The 21,330-nt window shown below is 39.8% G+C and overlaps 1 protein-coding gene across 1 annotated transcript in view; it reads left to right on the top strand.

Annotated features, from left to right (window-relative positions):
• The window catches only part of LOC124266753 (26S proteasome non-ATPase regulatory subunit 1-like), a 297,670-nt gene that overhangs the window by 18,083 nt on the left and 258,257 nt on the right, over positions 1 to 21,330 (top strand). The window contains 3 exon segments of the mRNA XM_046701540.1: positions 78 to 154; positions 1,700 to 1,915; positions 18,574 to 18,638. Of these exon segments, the coding sequence (XP_046557496.1) occupies positions 78 to 154; positions 1,700 to 1,915; positions 18,574 to 18,638 (358 nt within the window).

The raw sequence follows: 21,330 nt of genomic DNA, 5'->3' as shown, positions 1-21,330 counted from the left end.
TCGTCTTATCCATGGGGTCGTCTTATAGACGGTCATATACGGTACATGTGACTTAGTATGATGGTGTTATTTTGCAGGAGAAGCAGCTGGCTTGGCTATGGGGCTGGTGATGCTGGGAACTAAGTCGGCCACAGCCATCGAGGATATGGTCGCTGTAAGTAGTCACAGATATATACATTGTTCAGTGATGTCTTCAAGATCTTCCACACATAATCTTTAGATCATAATATCATAATTGTACCCAGTTGGGATTCTGGGTCAGGATAGATAATTATATTCAGTGTGGGGTAAGACAACATTCACTCTGTACAAAACTCTTTCAGTGGTATTCTAGTGTCATCTCAACTTGATCCTTTAGGTTTGAACATTATCCATGCACGGTAAGAAATGTCTGTTTTGGGATTAGATGGCCAATATGATTGAGTTAAGGTTCTGGTTGCAGCTTATTACTTATTGTATTCACTTTAATCAGTTTGTAATTATCCTGATACAACATAGTTGTTACTTCACTGGTGACTCAGGCAGCTGAAGGTTTTCAAGGAGCTCTTGTTTCCTAGGGACTGAGTTTAATCAAATCAAATCAAATCAATAATGAACTTAGTTCTTGGGTCCAGGAAGATTGTTCTTTTATGTTTTTGCAGACGACATGTTTTGTGATGTCAGTGTTTACTCTAGCTGTACTGAGATGTGTTGCGTCATGCAGCCATTGTAAATACTCAGATGATTGCATGTCTTTGTCATAAAGTTGTCTTTTATAAGTTAGTGGGTTCTGGTTTGAGAGAAGACAACAAATGTTTCTTCAGTGTCTGAAAACCTGTAATGCGAGGATTGTTTACTATCCGTACTGAATTATGCTGGCTAATCCTTACAACATTAACTTGAGCACAGAATGATTTTGACCACATTCAGTAGAGATTTGTTGAAAAACTAACAATATTTATTAGAGTCATTGACCTCTCTCCCTTAAAGCCTGTTCAGCCTTCCTCTGCCTCTTATCTCAGACATTGGTGGTATCCTGCTTGAAACTATGTGTCACATTGTACCAACATGAAGGTAAACACCAGTCAGATCCCTTGCTCTTTGGACAGTCAGTGTCAAGAAAATCAAATGAGTTCACATCCCCATGCCATCATGTGAAAGACTAGGAATATGTTATAAACTATTTAATATCAATTTATGAGCATATCTATATAAACATCTCACAATGGAAAAGACTAGGCTTGAACATGATGAATATACAAAGGTTTTGTTGGGAAGATTTTCCTATGGCAGACATGTGGAACTCATTACAAATATCATGCAATGTGAATTAAAACTTCACTGCATGTATTAAAACCTAAGGAGGGTAGACTGAAGTTTCATTGATTGACACAGTAGAATATGTTCAATGTTTCGGTACTGATATCCCAAACAGCAAGCACATGTCTATCCCAGGGCAATGTGAAGGATACTGAAGGGATGAAGGGCAAATAACTCCTGATGGGCAACTGGTGGAAAAGGCAGATTATATGTGTTATATGATTGAAATGAAGAATGGAAGAGCAATGAGTTGTGTTAGATAAGTCATTAAGTGTATTAATATCATGAATATCCAAATTCATGTTGTCTTCATTCTCGTAATAGGGAGATTGAGATCAAGAAGACAGTCATCAATATGCTTTGAATTTTGTGATGTTTTATTTGGAACCCTTTTTTCCAGTATGCCCAGGAAACTCAGCATGAAAAGATCCTGCGAGGTCTGGCTGTAGGAATCTCCCTGACCATGTATGGCCGCCTGGAGGAGGCGGACGCCCTGATCGAGAGTCTCACTCGGGACAAGGACCCCATTCTGCGGTGGTCAGGGATGAACACTATTGCCATGGCGTACTGTGGATCGGGAAACAACCAGGCCATCAGGAAACTTCTACATGTGGCTGTAAGTTTGACGTTCAGTGAAACCACAATTTTTAGACATACATTGAGATAACAAGACGTTTTTGAATACCCAAATTAACATATTGTTGACGACTATGGAGGAATATTCCATCAGTGATCTACATTCCTCTTGTTTCATGACAAGCACACTCATACGATACTCATACGATACTCATACATTCCTGTCGTATCCCCGGTCTCTTCATGAACGCCATGTGTTCCTCATATCTTCCTCAACAACCCCAGCTGGACTCGTAACCTTTCTGTTCCACACATCTTTTCTCTCACCACATCCCTTCAGTCTCATGCAACCCATTCTGTTCCGGTAATATTCTTTTTAAAGTTGTTCATTCTTATTGTGTGGGCTGAGTACATGGGTGTCATGTACTGTGTATCTATGTGTGGTCTGATTTAGTGTTGTCACTGTCCTTATTGTGTGGGCTGAGTACATGGGTGTCATGTACTGTGTATCTATGTGTGGTCTGATTTAGTGTTGTCACTGTCGTTATTGTGTGGGCTGAGTACATGGGTGTCATGTACTGTGTGTCATGAAGTGTGTATCTATACTGTGTGGTCTGATTTAGTGTTGTCACTGTCCTTATTGTGTGGGCTGAGTACATGGGTGTCATGTACTGTGTATCTATGTGTGGTCTGATTTAGTGTTGTCACTGTCCTTATTGTGTGGGCTGAGTACATGGGTGTCATGTACTGTGTATCTATGTGTGGTCTGATTTAGTGTTGTCACTGTCCTTATTGGGTGTGGGCTGAGTACATGGGTGTCACTGTGTACTATCTATGTGTGGTCTGATTTAGTGTTGTCACTGTCCTTATTGTGGTAATAGTACACAGGGTGTCATGTACCGTGTATCTATGTGTGGTCTGATTTAGCATTGTCACTGTCCATGAGTACATGGGTGTCATGTCTGTGTATCTATGTGTGGTCTGATTTAGTGTATCATATGTGGTCTGATTTAGTGTTGTCACTGTCCTTATTGTGTTGTCACTTATTGTGTGGGGTACATGGGTGTCCTCTATCTGTAGTGGGTCCTTATTATTGTGGTGGGAAAGTACATGGGTGTCATGTGGTGTCATGAGTGTATCTATGGGTGTCATGTGCTGTGTATCTATGTGTGGTCTGATTTAGTGTTGTCACTGTCCTTATTGTGTGGGCTGAGTACATGGGTGTCATGAAGTGTGTATCTATATGTGGTCTGATTTAGTGTTGTCACTGTCCTTATTGTGTGGGCTGAGTACATGGGTGTCATGTACTGTGTACTGTGTATCTATGTGTGGTCTGATTTAGTGTTGTCACTGTCCTTATTGTGTGGGCTGAGTACATGGGTGTCATGTACTGTGTATCTATGTGTGGTCTGATTTAGTGTTGTCACTGTCCTTATTGTGTGGGCTGAGTACATGGGTGTCATGTACTGTGTATCTATGTGTGGTCTGATTTAGTGTTGTCACTGTCCTTATTGTGTGGGCTGAGTACATGGGTGTCATGTACTGTGTATCTATGTGTGGTCTGATTTAGTGTTGTCACTGTCCTTATTGTGTGGGCTGAGTACATGGGTGTCATGTACTGTGTATCTATGTGTGGTCTGATTTAGTGTTGTCACTGTCCTTATTGTGTGGGCTGAGTACATGGGTGTCATGAAGTGTGTATTTAGTGGTCTGGGCTGAGTGGTGTCATGAAGTGTACTAGTGTTGTATCTATGTGTGGTCTGATTTAGTGTTGTCACTGTCCTTATGGGTGTCATGTACTGTGCTGAGTACATGGGTGTCATGTACTGTGTATCTATGTGTGGTCTGATTTAGTGTTGTCACTGTCCTTATTGTGTGGGCTGAGTACATGGGTGTCATGAAGTGTGTATCTATATGTGGTCTGATTTAGCATTTTCACTGTCCGGTCAGGGTACTCCTGTGTTTGTCATTTCAGACTGTGTAAGAACACAAAGACAGCTTGAAGCACTTCCTAAATCCCTTTCATTTCCTTATGAGTTTGATGTTGTCTGTTAACAGCTGAATTATCTAAACTTGTGTTGATTTTGCTCTTTGACATTTAGCTTTAATCATAAAAAATAGGATTGTTGCCTCAAGAGCTTTTCGACCATTGAACAACATTTAATCTTCAGTGCCTGCAGCTGTGATTGAATTATGTCTTCAAAGAGCCTTGTTTCTTCTTGGGTCACATTCATTTGACTCTTTTCTTGGCTTTATAAGAAAGCAAATTTTTTACATGAATGTTTTGTCAAGAATGGAGCTATATTAGCATGATTAATCAAGGGATGTGTTGTTGAAAGTGCAGGAAGCAGTGGTTGAAGGGACACAACTCTTGAAATACTGACAGTAAATTTCCACTGCTGAGTAGGATTTTGGATCTTCAGTATGTTGCGTGGGAGGCTGGTTGAAGTGCAAGTCATGGGATGGGAGGAATTTTAGGTGTCCGGATAAAGTGGGTGGGTGGGAGTGCTGTTAGAAGTATTGGGGTTGATGTGTTCGGGGTATTTTGTGCAGATTTGTTGGATGTGTGTTGAGGTGGTTTTGTTGGATGTGTGTTGAGGTTTTGTGTCCGATTGCCCACGTGTGTTCAGCCCTGTCTTGGTACACGTGCCTGTCTCAGTTTGCCCTGTGTCCGATTGCCTACATATGTTCAGCCTGTCTTGGTACACCTGCCTGACTCAGTTTGCCCTGTGTCCGATTGCCCACATGTGTTCAGCCCTGTCTTGGTACACGTGCCTGTCTCAGTTTGCCCTGTGTCCGATTGCCCACATGTGTTCAGCCCTGTCTTGGTACACGTGCCTGTCTCAGTTTGCCCTGTGTCCGATTGTCCTGTGTCTGATTGCCCACATGTGTTCAGCCCTGTCTTGGTACACGTGCCTGTCTCAGTTTGCCCTGTGTCTGATTGCCCTGTGTCCGATTGCCCACATGTGTTCAGCCCTGTCTTGGTACACGTGCCTGTCTCAGTTTGACCTGTGTCTGATTGCCCTGTGTCCGATTGCCCACATGTGTTCAGCCCTGTCTTGGTACACTGCCTGTCTCAGTTTGACCTGTGTGATTGCCCTGTGTCCGATTGCCCACATGTGTTCAGCCCTGTCTTGGTACACGTGCCTGTCTCAGTTTGCCCTGTGTCTGATTGCCCCACATTGCCCACATGTGTCTCAGCCCTGTCTTGGTACACCTGCCTGTCTCAGTTTGCCCTGTGTCTGATTGCCCACATGTGTTCAGCCCTGTCTTGGTACACGTGCCTGTCTCAGTTTGCCCTGTGTCTGATTGCCCTGTGTCCGATTGCCCACATGTGTTCAGCCCTGTCTTGGTACACCTGCCTGTCTCAGTTTGCCCTGTGTCCGATTGCCCACATGTGTTCAGCCCTGTCTTGGTACACCTGCCTGTCTCAGTTTGCCCTGTGTCCGATTGCCCACATGTGTTCAGCCCTGTCTTGTTACATGTGCCTATCTCACTGTTTGCCCTGTGTCCGATTGCCTGATTGCCCACATGTGTTCAGCCCTGTCTTGGTACACCTGCCTGTCTCAGTTTGACCTGTGTCTGATTGCCCTGTGTCTGCCCACATGTGTTCAGCCCTGTCTTGGTACACGTGCCTGTCTCAGTTTGCCCTGTGTCCGATTGCCCACATGTGTTCAGCCCTGTCTTGGTACACCTGCCTGTCTCAGTTTGCCCTGTGTCCGATTGCCCACATGTGTTCAGCCCTGTCTTGGTACATGTGCCTGCCTGACTCTGTCTTTGCCCTGTGTCCGATTGCCCACATGTGTTCAGCCCTGTCTTGGTACACCTGCCTGTCTCAGTTTGCCCTGTGTCCGATTGCCCTGTCTTGGTTCACGTGCCTGTCTCAGTTTGCCCTGTGTCCAATTGCCCACATGTGTTCAGCCCTGTCTTGGTACACGTGCCTGTCTCAGTTTGCCCTGTGTCCGATTGCCCACATGTGTTCAGCTGTGTCTTGGTACACGTGCCTGTCTCAGTTTGCCCTGTGTCCGATTGCCCACATGTGTTCAGCCCTGTCTTGGTACACCTGCCTGTCTCAGTTTGCCCTGTGTCCGATTGCCCACATGTGTTCAGCTGTGTCTTGGTGTACTTTATATATCTTGAAGACTGATCAACAGTGTTATACCTAGAGCTGTGACGATATATTGTACTATCGATTATTGTGATACTTTATCTGACGATAAATATATCGATACTTTTTTTCGTATCGTGATATGTATCCTTGACCTTAAAGTTGTTAATTTTCACCAGAAATTGACGGTTATGTCAAAATTGACACTGGTACTTGCTATTAAAATATGCTTTTTTAAAGAAAATTACTATATCATGATATGCATCGAATTGTATCGTATGATGCCAAGCTATTGCGATACATATCGTATCGTGAAATTTCTGTATCGTCACACCTCTAGTTATAACCAGCTGGCACACACTCTTATTTTGATAATGTGGATATGAGCATGATGAGCTGCTCCATCTGTACACTTCTCGTCATTCACAGTTAATGGCTGTCTGCAACCTTATTAACATTTACCAGTTGATGATGTATAATGTATGATGAGTCTAGACAACAATTTAATATTCAGACATCATAAGTTTAGAGCTTTCCTATTTTCATTCAATCTGAATACATATCCAGCACAGTGAATAAGTGGTGTTGCTCTTTAGTCTGTACCTAATTTGAAAAGTTGTAGGAAGATGGGTTGCTGATGAATCATTGTCTACACAACCAGCCAAGAGTGGCCCCCTCTCAGACAGTGGATAGAAATCAGGATAGTTACTTACTGTTTGCAGATGGTGCATTGATTTTCTATTAATATTCTTCACTACGTAACATAATGCTAGTGTCCATTGGTTAAATATTGATTTGTAAAGATGTTTCCTACAAAGTCTTCCATGGTGGAGTTGTTGCAAGAATAAGTTCCCACTTCCCCTTGCTCTTTTTTAAAGAACTAAACCAGGGCCTGGGTGGTAGTAATGTAGGACCTGACGTGTTGTTTCTTTCCATTGATGCTGTGGCTCATGTTATCAACCATTGGGTTTGTCTGGGCCATGCTTGCTAATATACTGGCAGTCGTAAAATACTGGCAATATTACTGAACAGCATTATTTATCATGGCACTTAATCAGTTTGAGAAGCTTGTATGTGAGATCTATTTATAGTTATCGTAATTGATTCTGACACTTGTTTAAATCCGATGTCATTAACTTTCAACAGTTGAGTTCTTGCTTCTCCATGTTTCATACCTAAAACCTACTGACAGTGGTGCCAAAATGGATGTCCAGTGTTGTTGACTTGAAATCACAGACTTCTGTTTTAATATCTTTGACTGCATCTTGACAGTCCCCTGTCCCAATAGTGTGGCAGTGTATGTATGGCTCATGGAACTGCTCACTTGCAGTTGGGATTCACTTGGAGTAAAAAACTTCAAACACTCACTCATTATGAATGAAATGCACTTAAACATTTGTGTTTTTATTTTTCCTTGACACTGTGCATCAGATTGCTGCATCCCCACGATGAGCTGCTGAATGATAGTTATTGCCATACAAAGAAGTTCCAATTTGTTACACTTCAAAACCCACCAAGTGGCAACAATTTTTTTATGACTAATGCAACCTCATAATTGACTTAAACTATTTAAATGACTTTAAGAATGTCTCCTAGAATTTTTATATTAGTCACTAAATAATTTGTGAATAAATCATGTGAATGCAATCAAGTGAGAGTTCTCCTGAGTGGAATCCAACATTGATGTGGTGTTTGCCCAAGCAATTTCAAGCAGTTTCATGAGACTTATTATTGGTGCATAGTCAGCTTGAATGAATGAACGAATGAATGAATGAACGAATGAATGAATGAATTTGTTTCAATATCCTATGTTGTATCGGACTGTACCAAGGGTTCTGCAACTGGAGTTATAATAGCGTGAAATTTGTCCATTTTGTGTGCATCTTTATGTCACTAAATGAAGTGTGGCTTGTCTACTGCTTGTAGCATGTTCAGCAATAAGCTCGTAAATAGATTTGGCTGAAGCTGCAATGATGGTGTCAGTCCAGTATTGTATTTCTGATTAAAATTGACTTTCCATTAAGTCCACACAGCACTGAATACACTTGCCAAGTTCAGCTCATTGCCAGCTACTGTCTCTGAATAGTGTTAGTGCTGTCCATTTCCTCATTACTATAGTCCTATCTTTACAGACTTGATTCTGGAGTTGGTCATCTTTCTTCATTACTATAGTCCTATCTACGTACAGACTTGATTCTGGAGTTGGTCACCTTTCCTTATTTCTGTAAGCTTTCCAACAGTCAAAACTTTGCTGTAATGCACATGAGAACTGTCATAGAAAGGGAATATAATATTATTATGTGGCATGGCCATTACATAGAAATGGAATTGTTTTTCAAAAGGCTTTAAGCGTTCGCTCGTCAAACCGAAGACCACAGGGTCAATTCCCCACATGCGTACAATGCGTGAAGCTCATTTCTGGTGTCCCCGTCGTGATATTGCTGGAATATTGCTAAAAGTGGCGTAAAACTAAACTCACTCACTCACTCACTCATTATCACCGTCATCATCATCATCATCATCATCATTGTAACCCTCAAGGGACCCGTGAAGATCCAGCGTAGAATAGGTCTTCAGCAACCCATGCTTGCCACAAAAGGCGATTATGCTTGTCGTAAGAGGCGACTAACGGGATCGGGTGGTCAGGCTCGCTGACTTGGTTGACACATGTCATTGGTTCCAAGTTGCGCAGATCGATGTTCATGCTGTTGATCACTGGATTGTCTGGTCCAGACTCGATTATTTACTGACCGCCGCCATATAGCTGGAATATTGCTAAGTGCGGCGTAAAACTAAACTCACTCACTCACTAACCCTCAAGGTGGAAGGGGCACCACTGATGTGGACATGTCAAGTTTCCATCAACTTGCTCTATGTTCTACCATCGTCTTGGAACAGAGGTCAAGTCTCTATATTCCTTGATACCTAGCTAGCATTAACTGCCAGTAAAATGAAGAAATGCCAGAGTTAATGTTCTGGGCTAACTTTTATACCTGATCTGATGAAGAATTGTCACGCATTGGTAGAAGTTGTGATTTCTGTGATTGATTTCGTGTCTTTATGGATAGTTGGAGAGTGTTGGACCTACTTTTGTTAATAGGTGTGTGAGGCTGCCAGTTTCTTATATCACCCTGCCCTGATGGTTGTAGCAGGGGGTCTTGTCATCATGCACATGGCAACACGCTCAAGGAAAAGATCAACTTCTTGACCTTAGGCTGAATGACTTCGGTTGTTGACACTACACATCCTTATTAAGTGAAAGGGGGCGGTGGGGTAGCCTTGTGGTTAAAGCGTCCGCTCGTCACGCCGAAGACCCGGGTTCGATTCCCCACATGGTACAATGTGTGAAGCCCATTTCTGGTGTCCCCCGCCGTGATATTGCTGGAATATTGCTAAAAGCGGCGTAAAACCAAACTCACTCACTCACTCACTTATTAAGTGAAAGGATGATTTCTGTTAATGTGAAAAAGATGAAAGTTGATGACTTAATTCTGTGAAGATGGCCAAGATATGGTGATACTAATTACGACATAATTTTTGGTTATCCTAAATGCAACAATTAATCTACAACTGTTTGATTAAGAAATAATGAAAACGTGGGATTTCCAGTTGATGTCTCCAGCTTCCTGTGGTGGTTGTTCGAAGGTACAAAATTTAACATGTGTTTAGCCACAGTGGCTTTTTGATAGAGGAGACAATAGTCGGTTTGCTGCAAAATGGTACCTATTAAATGTATACCACCTTGTTACAACTGTCACTGAAACACCATCATTCAGGGAGGGAATGTTCATAATTTATGGCTAGAGGGTGTGATGAGGATTTGTTTTGTTTTTTTTTTGTTTTTTGGGGACGTCACCCATTTTGTTCTGGAGAGGTAGGGGGTCATCAATTTTGTACACATGTACTAGGCAATCTGATCCCCCCCCGACATTATGAACTGTCCCTTACATGATCGTTGTCGAAACAACTTTCCCCTTCTTACCAATGTCTGAAATTGTAGTGACGATGTGGTATGGACAAATGACTTACCTTCGTGTCATTTGAGACAGTTTGTTGCATTCCACTGTATATTTACTTCATCAATACATGTGTAGCAAACGGACTATGAATGGTACACGAGTTAAGCCACAGTGGCTTTGTTCACAATGAATCACTGTAACCTGATGTTGTGGGTACCAATGAATTGATTGCCTTGATTGCACCAAATAAACAAAGTCATTGAAATGAAATTTGTGTAGACTGGGGCCTTGTGATTACCATGGACAAAGCTAATGAAGATGTCATAAGAAACTGTGATTTGTTATGTAAGAATACAAGCAATTTTCAGATCTGCCCTTGATTTATCTAGTTTTTAAATTCTATCAAAATTTTATCTGTCCATGCTTTCATATAACCTTGCTTCTCATAGTCATTAATACATATAATTAGTGTCATTTTGAATAAATCAGTATTGTTGCCAGCATTGATTTGATATAACTGCTGTTATTAGAGTAGGGTTTTGGAACATAACTCTTCATGTACACCATGGAAAAGGCAATAGTGCAGATTAGTTCATTCCATCTCATTTCAGTGCATGTGATCTGTGTCTTTTAGATTCTCCGTTAGATGTAACAAGAAGAGACAATCTAGTTTCTCTTTAGGGGCTGACATCTGTCATTTCCACAAAGAGATTAAAAACAACATTGTGATGGGAGCGTTTCATTTCTTCAGTTTAGTTTTTGAGATTCTTGGATAATTCTGTCTTCTTAGCTTCAAGTCTCACAGTCAAGTGTACAAGATCTGAGACAGGCTGCTTGATTGTCATTCAGGCAATTGAGATGCTGAAAGCAATGTTAAGACAAAACCACTATGATTATATGTTGTTGGGGCATCCAGACATACCTCCTCTGAGCTGGTGCTGAATGTGTTGTCTGTCACATTGGCTTGTCATGGTTTATGTTAATGTACTTCCCATGGGTACCTGAATTAGCCTTCAGCAAGCCATGCATGTTGTAAGAGGTGACTAACAGGATTGGGTGGTCAGACTTGCTGACTTGGTCGATGCTCATGATATCAATCACTGGATTGAGTGGATCAAGGTTGATTATTACAGACTACAGTCATATGGATGGAATATTGTTGAGTCTGATATTAAACAACACACAAACAAACAAAACAAACTTCATGTGTTTGATCTGGCTTATTATGTATTACCTCATGCTGTCAACCTCTAGCAAACCGTAACAAAAGCCTCGTTAAAGGTTTAACCTTAGTCAAATAAGTTATATGGGATGATTTCTGTGAAGAACTTCTAATATTCAAGGTCCTGTGAAGGGTCAGAGTTTGTCATTAGCAACTTAATGCATCGGAATGGGTGACTTAATGGCCAGGGTAGGTGAATTGATTGATTATGTGTTGTACCACAAGGGCATAGTTATTGCTCATAATATTGCTCACCGGTCCAGACTCGTACAGCTGGACAATTGGTGAATGTGGCTCCAGTCATCATTAATATTGTTACCAAAAGTGTCTGCTCTACACCTTTTAAATTGTAGTTAGAAATATATGTTTTTAAAATATGACTTTGTTGACTTTTCGTGTTTGTAGTTTGTTTTGATTGATGTCATTACCTTTTTTAAAAAAAAAGTAACCTTTAATCAACCCTGACAAGATGGTATTTTGGCATTGTGAATCTTGGCATTTGTTCTAAGTACCTGAGATTATAAGTGACTTGAGATTATGTGAAAAACCACAACACAAATTGGCCTCTCCTGGCTGCGTTTGAGTTGCAACATCATTTGCTGTTAGCATTGTTGTGTGTACTGTTTTCAGTGAGGCAGGTATACTAGTCATACCTTGCTCAAACATCAGTGCTTGGAGGAGTCAGAATCATTCCTTCATTACACAAATTTTCATCATCTTGTACCAGTCAGCTTACCTAGCTCAGACATTGGTGCTTGGAGGAGTCAGAATCATTCCTTGATTTTGCAAACTTTCGTCATCTCGTCAGTGCAACCAAGATCTCTTTGCTGCATCTATAACAGATCTTTTGAAATTCCTTCTCAATTTAAACCATTCTTCATTGATATTTATGTGAATATATATTTGTACTCAGTGAATTAATAGTTAAAAATACCTCTCGACTATGAGATATACAAAATTATCAGGTTGCATTGAGCTTGGCTCAGGGTTTCCCATCATTCTGTCTCCCCATATCAGTGACAACATGACACTCCCTATTGTGTGTTGGCTGTAATTGAAACATGAGATGGAGCTATGACAGCTGTTCTTCTGTGAAGTACCTGGCAGAGAGCAGCAGACTTGAAGCTGCCATTAATCAGATCATGTTAAGACAATGCTACATTAATGACAATGAGATGTTGAACTTGTGTCCAGCTCGGGTTCTGTCTTGAATTTCATACTTTTTGAGGGTTGTATGAGCTAGATGAATAGATATTGTGCATTTATTATCTGTGATTAATATGAAAGATTGAAATGTCAGCTGCTTCTTTCTCTCATCAATGAAGGTTGGAAATGTTAAGATGAAATCTACCATGACTTACAGAATGTTGAATTTGACACCACAGACTCGTTGTTTTTCGATTTGAAAAATGTTATTACTTTTTTTAGACTTTTTGAAACAATAATTTCTAACTTGAAACAAGATAAAGAGAAACTAAGTGGCTATTTTCAGATATTCTCCCTAATGTTACTGACTGGTCTTTTTAATTTTTCTCCCATTTTATAACTTCTGCAGTATTTTATGTTGAGAATAAACTTCAGTTCTTGTTATGATGCCTATGTTGAGAATGACTTTGGGAAAGTTTGAATCAGAACTCTGTTTTCTCCTTAATTTGAACCCTGCAGTTTGAAATAATAAATATTTACATAAATTGAAATAAAATTAATTACCGGTATCTAAAACCACATATCTGTTATGGACATGCTACATGAAACAATACATTATTCTGTTGCCTCATCTGTAAGTCAGACATTAGAACCAAGCAGCCATGCCCTTGTCATTGATTAGAATGAGATGAACTTGAAGACAATTGGTGACAAAGTTAGGTGGTGTACTGAAAAGATGGTTACTGATGGTAGTACTGTTTATGAGGGTTTTAGACCATGAGCTTCATTTGGTTTCACTGGGAAGATGTCCTGAACATCACTCAATGGCCAATTTTATGGCATCAGTAATGGATTTGTATCTTTGTAGGGTTGAATGCATTAGTGGTCATGCAGTATTAGCACAAAACACACCTGCTGTGCTTGTTCAGTGGCCGGATTGCTGGAATATTGCTGGTGTAAAACTCGCTCACTCGCTTACTCATTGGCCAGGTGTTTTACGTTTCTGAATATTGTACCATTCATCCTTCATTACCTCATCTGTCAGTGGTTCCATTTGTCTCTCAGTTAATGATGTTCCATTCAGAGACTGTCCACTTTCAGTTCATCCATTATTCCATTCTGCGGACTATATATCTGTCTCTTAGTTTATCCATTCAGTGGATTATACATTTACACCTGTCTCCCAGTTCATCCGTCATTCCATTCTGCGGACTATATATCTGTCTCTTAGTTTATCCATTCAGTGGATTATACATTTACACCTGTCTCCTAGTTCATCCATTATTCCATTCTGTGGACTATATATCTGTCTCTTAGTTTATCCATTCAGTGGATTATACATATACACCTGTCTCCTAGTTCATCCATTATTCCATTCTGTGGACTATATATCTGTCTCTTAGTTTATCCATTCAGTGGATTATACATTTACACCTGTCTCCTAGTTCATCCATTATTCCATTCTGTGGACTATATATCTGTCTCTTAGTTTATCCATTCAGTGGATTATACATTTACACCTGTCTCCCAGTTCATCCATTATTCCATTCTGTGGACTATATATCTGTCTCTTAGTTTCTCCTAGTTCATCCATTCAGTGGATTATACATATACACCTGTCTCCTAGTTCATCCATTATTCCATTCTGTGGACTATATATCTGTCTCTTAGTTTATCCATTCAGTGGATTATACATATACACCTGTCTCCTAGTTCATCCATTATTCCATTCTGTGGACTATATATCAGTCTCTTAGTTTATCCATTATTCCATTCTGTGGACTATATATCTGTCTCTTAGTTTATCCATTCAGTGGATTATACATATACACCTGTCTCCTAGTTCATCCATTATTCCATTCTGTGGACTATATACATTCAGTGGATTATACATTTACACCTGTCTCCTAGTTATCCATATTCCATTCTGTGGACTATATATCTGTCTCTTAGTTTATCCATTCAGTGGATTATACTATCATCCATACACCTGTCTGTCTCTTAGTTCATCCATTATTCCATTCTGTGGACTATATATCTGTCTCTTTAGTTTATCCATTCAGTGGATATTCTCTTAGTTTATCCATTCAGTGGATTATACATATACACCTGTCTCCTAGTTCATCCATTATTCCATTCTGTGGACTATATATCTGTCTCTTATATCCATTCAGTGGATTATCTTATACACCTGTCTCCTAGTTCATCCATTATTCCATTCTGTGGACTTAGTTTATATTCTGATTATACATTTACACCTGTCTCCTAGTTCATCCATTATTCCATTCTGTGGACTATATATCTGTCTCTTGGACTTTATCTTAGTTTATCCATTCAGTGGATTATACATATACACCTGTCTCCTAGTTCATCCATCATTCCATTCTGTGGACTATATATCTGTCTCTTAGTTTATCCATTCAGTGGATTATACATATACACCTGTCTCCTAGTTCATCCATTATTCCATTCTGTGGACTATATATCTAGTCTCTTAGTTTATCCATTCAGTGGAGTTTATACATATACACCTGTCTCCATTCAGTTCATCCCATTCCATTCTGTGGACTATATATCTGTCTCTTAGTTTATCCATTCAGTGGATTATACATTTACACCTGTCTCCCAGTTCATCCATTATTCCATTCTGTGGACTATATATCTGTCTCTTAGTTTATCCATTCAGTGGATTATACATATACACCTGTCTCCCAGTTCATCCACCATTCCATTCTGTGGACTATATATCTGTCTCTTAGTTTATCCATTCAGTGGATTATACATATACACCTGTCTCCTAGTTCATCCATTATTCCATTCTGTGGACTATATATCTGTCTCTTAGTTTATCCATTCAGTGGATTATACATATACACCTGTCTCCTAGTTCATCCATTATTCTTGGACTATATATCTGTCTCTTAGTTTATCCATTCAGTGGATTATACATATACACCTGTCTCCTAGTTCATCCATTATTCCATTCTGTGGACTATATATCAGTCTCTTAGTTTATCCATTCAGTGGATTATACATATACACCTGTCTCCTAGTTCATCCATTATTCCATTCTGTGGACTATATATCAGTCTCTTAGTTTATCCATTCAGTGGATTATATCCTCATTCTGTGGTCTCTTAGTTTATCCATTCAGTGGATTATACATATCACCTGTCCTAGTTCATCCATTATTCCATTCTGTGGACTATATATCAGTCTCTTTGTTTATCCATTCAGTGGATTATACATATACACCTGTCTCCTAGTTCATCCATTATTCCATTCTGTGGACTATATATCTGTCTCTTAGTTTATCCATTCAGTGGATTATACATTTACACCTGTCTCCAAGTTCATCCATTATTCCATTCTGTGGACTATATATCTGTCTTTCAGTTCTTTCATCATCCCATTAAGAGGACTATATGTCTGTCTTTCCATTTAGGAATATTTCCATTTGAGGATTTGACCACTTTACAGAAACCTTGAAAGTTTAACTGTGCTGTGTACAAAGCAGTTTCATTTCTGAGAGCCATGGAAACCTAAACATTGTTCTGTTAGCTTTGCGATGAAGGTTACAAGACAAGAACTTTAAAGATAGATTCTGCCATCTCACTTAACCTTGACTTGGATTGGAAGAACTAGCTGCTTGTGTAATCATGTCTGTAATGGGGGAGGCATGGTAATGGCCATTTTTTTGCCCACTGGAAACTTTAAAATATTGGTATGAGCATTTCAGACAAATATGGCTATAATCAAGGAAAAAATTACATTTTTATTAACTTCAACAGCAGCTATTTCCAATGTGGAGCGATGTGATTTTAGGGAAAATATAGAGCTTCTGTGAGCCTTTTAGTACATGTGTTTGGAGTGGAGCAGCGTTACTTTGAAGGAAGTTGGTGCAAGGGATGAATGAATGAAAATGCTCATAACAATTTTTGAAAGTTCTCCTACTCATAAATAGATCCTGTAGGCCATAAAAGACACTTTTCCTACCTCGTCCTTCATTTAACTTTGTACAGCTAGCACAACACACATTCAGGGAATATGTCATTGATATAATGCAAGTGATTTAAGCGACCACACTTCTGTCATTTGAACCAAATACAGATGACTGGAAAGTCATTGCTGTCTTAACCCAAACCATAGGCAGTTGACCTGTAGATCACTGCTCCTGTCACTAAATTTCTGGGGTCCCCCTGTCATATTGCTGGAATATTGCTGAAACTGAATGTGGCATAAAACCCAACTCACTCACTCACTCCTGTAACCAAGTTTACCTGTAAACAGTTGCTGTCTTTACCAGAATCACTTCACCTGACAGAATGTAATCTCGGCCTCCATTTGTCCTTCACATCATACTCGTCCATACTTCACTCATCAATCTTGTCTCTTTATCTGTCAGGCATTGTCATGTTGTCCAACAGTATATACTGCTGGAACCTAAGGTAAGGCATTGTCATGTTGTCCAACAGTATATACTGCTGGAACCTGAGGTAAGGCATTGTCATGTTGTACAACAGTGTTTACTGCTGGAACCTCAGGTAAGGCATTGTCATGTTGTCCAACAGTATATACTGCTGGAACCTGAGGTAAGGCATTGTCATGTTGTACAACTGTGTTTACTGCTGGAACCTGCGGTAAGGCATTGTCATGTTGTCCAACAGCATATACTGCTGGAACCTGAGATAAGGCGTTGTCATGTTGTCCAACAGTATATACTGCTGGAACCTGAGGTAAGGCATTGTCATGTTGTACAACAGTATTTACTGCTGGAACCTCAGGTAAGGCATTGTCATGTTGTCCAACAGCATATACTGCTGGAACCTGAGATAAGGCGTTGTCATGTTGTACAACAGTGTTTACTGCTGGAACCTGAGGTAAGGCATTGTCATGTTGTCCAACAGTGTTTACTGCTGGAACCTCAGGTAAGGCATTGTCATGTTGTACAACAGTGTTTACTGCTGGAACCTGAGGTAAGGCATTGTCATGTTGTCCAACAGTGTTTACTGCTGGAACCTCAGGTAAGGCATTGTCATGTTGTACAACAGTGTTTACTGCTGGAACCTGAGGTAAGGCATTGTCATGTTGTCCAACAGTGTTTACTGCTGGAACCTCAGGTAAGGCATTGTCATGTTGTACAACAGTGTTTACTGCTGGAACCTGAGGTAAGGCATTGTCATGTTGTACAACAGTGTTTACTGCTGGAACCTGAGGTAAGGCATTGTCATGTTGTCCAACAGTGTTTACTGCTGGAACCTGAGGTAAGGCATTGTCATGTTGTACAACAGTGTTTACTGCTGGAACCTCAGGTAAGGCATTGTCATGTTGTACAACAGTGTTTACTGCTGGAACCTCAGGTAAGGCATTGTCATGTTGTACAACAGTGTTTACTGCTGGAACCTGAGGTAAGGCATTGTCATGTTGTACAACAGTGTTTACTGCTGGAACCTGAGGTAAGGCATTGTCATGTTGTCCAACAGTATATACTGCTGGAACCTGAGGTAAGGCATTGTCATGTTGTACAACAGTGTTTACTGCTGGAACCTGAGGTAAGGCATTGTCATGTTGTCCAACAGTGTTTACTGCTGGAACCTCAGGTAAGGCATTGTCATGTTGTACAACAGTGTTTACTGCTGGAACCTGAAGTAAGGCATTGCCATGTTGTACAACAGTGTTTACTGCTGGAACCTGAGGTAAGGCATTGTCATGTTGTACAACAGTATATACTGCTGGAACCTGAGGTAAGGCATTGTCATGTTGAACACTAAGTATTTACTGATGAAACCTAAACAGGGCATTGCCATGTTGAACAATTGTGTTTACTGCTGGAATCTAAACCAAGACATTGCCATGTTGGACAACTGTGTTTACTCCTGGGTAGATGGGAAATAGTTCACAGATAGAAATGTTCTGTTCAGGTTAGTTCACATGACTAGTCTTTTTTTGTCCTTTGAGGAAGTCCAAAGTTTCGTACCAAGCAGAGGCTTCTGTATATGGAGTTCCCATCAGTGTGTTTTCAGCAGCTGTCAATCATTTTGCAACTGTCCATCTGTTTGTCCTTCCCATCACTGTTTCTATCTTTCACTCCATGTATCTCTCCTGATCCTGTTTCCTATCTACAGTGTACCAGGAAGCACATAGTCAAACTTGAGTATCTGGCAAAATCATGCCAGAATACATATTTTCTATCACCTACCTAACTTGAATACTGGTAAATATATCCTGTTGATTAATGATGGTTACTTGTGTGTGTTTACCAGGTCAGTGATGTCAACGACGATGTCCGGAGAGTTGCTGTGACTGCCCTTGGATTCCTCCTGTTCAGGTAGGTGTTAGTATTTGATGATGTCACCAGATGCTGGAGCTCACCTGGATCCACTCACCTGGATCCACAAAGCGATTTTAGCGCTTTGATGATGTTAAAGTATGGGAGTTATGATCTTATTAGCGCTAAGATAGCTTTGTACAAGTGGACCGTGGTCATGTCATGATAACACCAATGATTAGACAAAAAATTGAGATACATGCATTGCAGATGACCTGTTGGGTCAATTTTGACTGTAGCCTCATCCAGCGGATTCTGGGTCAAGTGCCGTGGTCAAAACTGCAGCATTACACTATGAGTTCCAATCAAAGAGTCGACCTACTATGCCCTTTTGCTTGTCAGCCATGGCTTGTGGATCTCCTGTGTGCCTTTCCTCCCACAGTAAGCTGAGATAGTAAAATGTGACTGAAATACTTTTAAAAAATCTTATTACAGTTTGCATGGCAAATAAGAATTCCACAGAGACTGAAATGTGATCCTATCTTGTCAAAGACACACACATCTTTAATGGCCCTGAATGTCAACATATTTCTAGTACAACCCTCTGGGCCAGATTATAATTAATCTGATTTATTTTTAGGGTATAATTTCTTTTAAGATGACCATTTTTTTATTCCACCCACATCATATATTGATTGGTATAATGAGATTTAAGAGATAAAATTGGAAAATCAATTTGTAAGAATTAGTTTTCAGTGTAATAAATAATGCTCTTCTTACTGTAGATGTCTGCATGTTGGGTCTAGCAATATGAAGATGCCCTTCTTGGTTAATAGCTCATTACTGGCAAGTATAAGGCTTAAAGCCACAGTCCTACCAGTAGCAGTAATAGGCAGATTGCAAATGACTTTTTCACCTAAAAAATGTGATTTTTCTAATGGAAATCAATATTTAAAGAGGTCAAGTTATAATAGTTGTTGCCTTTTCTGGTTAAGCCAAAAGACAGACATTTTCTTGTCAAGCTCCGTGTTTGTGATTAGATTAGCTTTAGACCTTTCCTCGAGAAGTGTTTGGTTCCATTCACAGATTGACAGTGACTGAACACTGTGAAGGAGGAGAGGAAATGAGTCAATTTGTCATGGTTGGTGGAAGACGTTTTTTTAGGTTTTCTTTAGATTTAAATGTGTGTGCATATCGCGTTTTATCATATTTGATGATAGTACACTTGCTCTGAATCCTACTGTGCTGATTCCGTAGAACAAATTGTTATGACGTACATTTATAAGCCTACTAGTGATGCTAGTGAAACTTTTGTCTCCTGGATTCAAATACCAAACTGATATACCATCAGAATATATTCATAAGTCCAAAAGTTTTAACATAATGTTCCGAGGGAAGTTACATCCACCTATTTGTTTTACATTAAGACATTATGGTTATGTAAGTATTGTTAGGAAAGATAAATATATATTTTCCAAAGATTATGAAAATGACATGTTTAACTGGTAAGAGACGTTTTTAGGTTTCTACCTTGTTTGAATTTGGATATCTGAAACTTTCTCAACCAGATGACATTTCAAATGTTGTTGAGTGCAGAGATAAATAACAAATTAACATGTTAAAAATCTGTTCCATGTTAAGGGATTTTGTAACATTATGGTTCTCAACCGATATGCATGTCAGTATGTTCACCTTGAATCCATGACTGACTTTTGCTTTTGGGCAGAAAAAGGAAGTGACATTTGTTCAAACTGATAAAGGAACCTGCAGGCAGCATTTAAAGATGTTTTATTGGTTTAACATTCTGAATACAAATTGTTATGCGTTATGTTTTGTGTTTTTGTCATCAAGTTGCCTGTTTTGAAGTTCTTACTTAATGGACCTGCTTATCTGAAAAATTGGAGATTCCTGTTTACTTGTGTGTTGCCAGTCATCTGTCTAAATATATGAGTGTTAGTAATGTTGAAGGTCTGTGAAACTGGAACAGTAATGTTATCCAGACCAGAAGCTCCACCATATAAACTCTTTGTATTCTGGCTTGACATTAAACACTGCAGACATGACAGATGATATTTTATCCAATTTCTTTGCTTTCATGATTTCACCATTGGTTATGATCTGTCCAGTATATGGAGGATGTTTGATAACCTCTCCATTTCACATTTCACATCCATCCATAAACATTATAGGAGCTGTGGGGTAGCCTTATGGATAAAGCGTCCTCTTGTCACGCCAAAGACCCGGGTTTGATTTCCTGCATGGGCACAATGTGTGAAGCCCATTTCTGGCGTCCCCCGACGTGATATTGCTGGAATATTGCTAAAAGCGGCATAAAACCATACTCACTCACATAAACATCATGTATTTGCATGAATCTTGTGTGTGTGCATGTGCGTGCATGTCCATGTGTGTGCTTGCTCAAGTGTGAGAGAATGAGTGATTGTGAGAATGAGAGAATAGTAAATCATTTCGATGACCTCCAAATACTTATGCCAGATGAACTTTTCAAGGGTTGCTCCGTGGCTGAAGATTTCTCTAACTATCTTGAAAGAAGTTTAATTGATTATATTTGAAAAATTACTCTGTATATTTTTCCACTATTTAGGAGGTGGATTCGTATTGTTTTCATGGAGAAGAAATGTGCTGTAATTGTTTGCTTGCTTGCGTGTCAGATTACCTGACAACATATTTGCTGTTGTATGTCTGGTTGAAATTCAGACTTGAAACTGTCGGTGAAATGTGAGCTCTGCTC

This window comes from Haliotis rubra, unplaced genomic scaffold (genome assembly GCF_003918875.1).
Source record: "Haliotis rubra isolate DU_JTF1 unplaced genomic scaffold, ASM391887v1 Scf128, whole genome shotgun sequence".
NCBI classification, from domain to species: domain Eukaryota; kingdom Metazoa; phylum Mollusca; class Gastropoda; order Lepetellida; family Haliotidae; genus Haliotis; species Haliotis rubra.
This window is presented reverse-complemented; position numbering and strand designations above follow the sequence as displayed.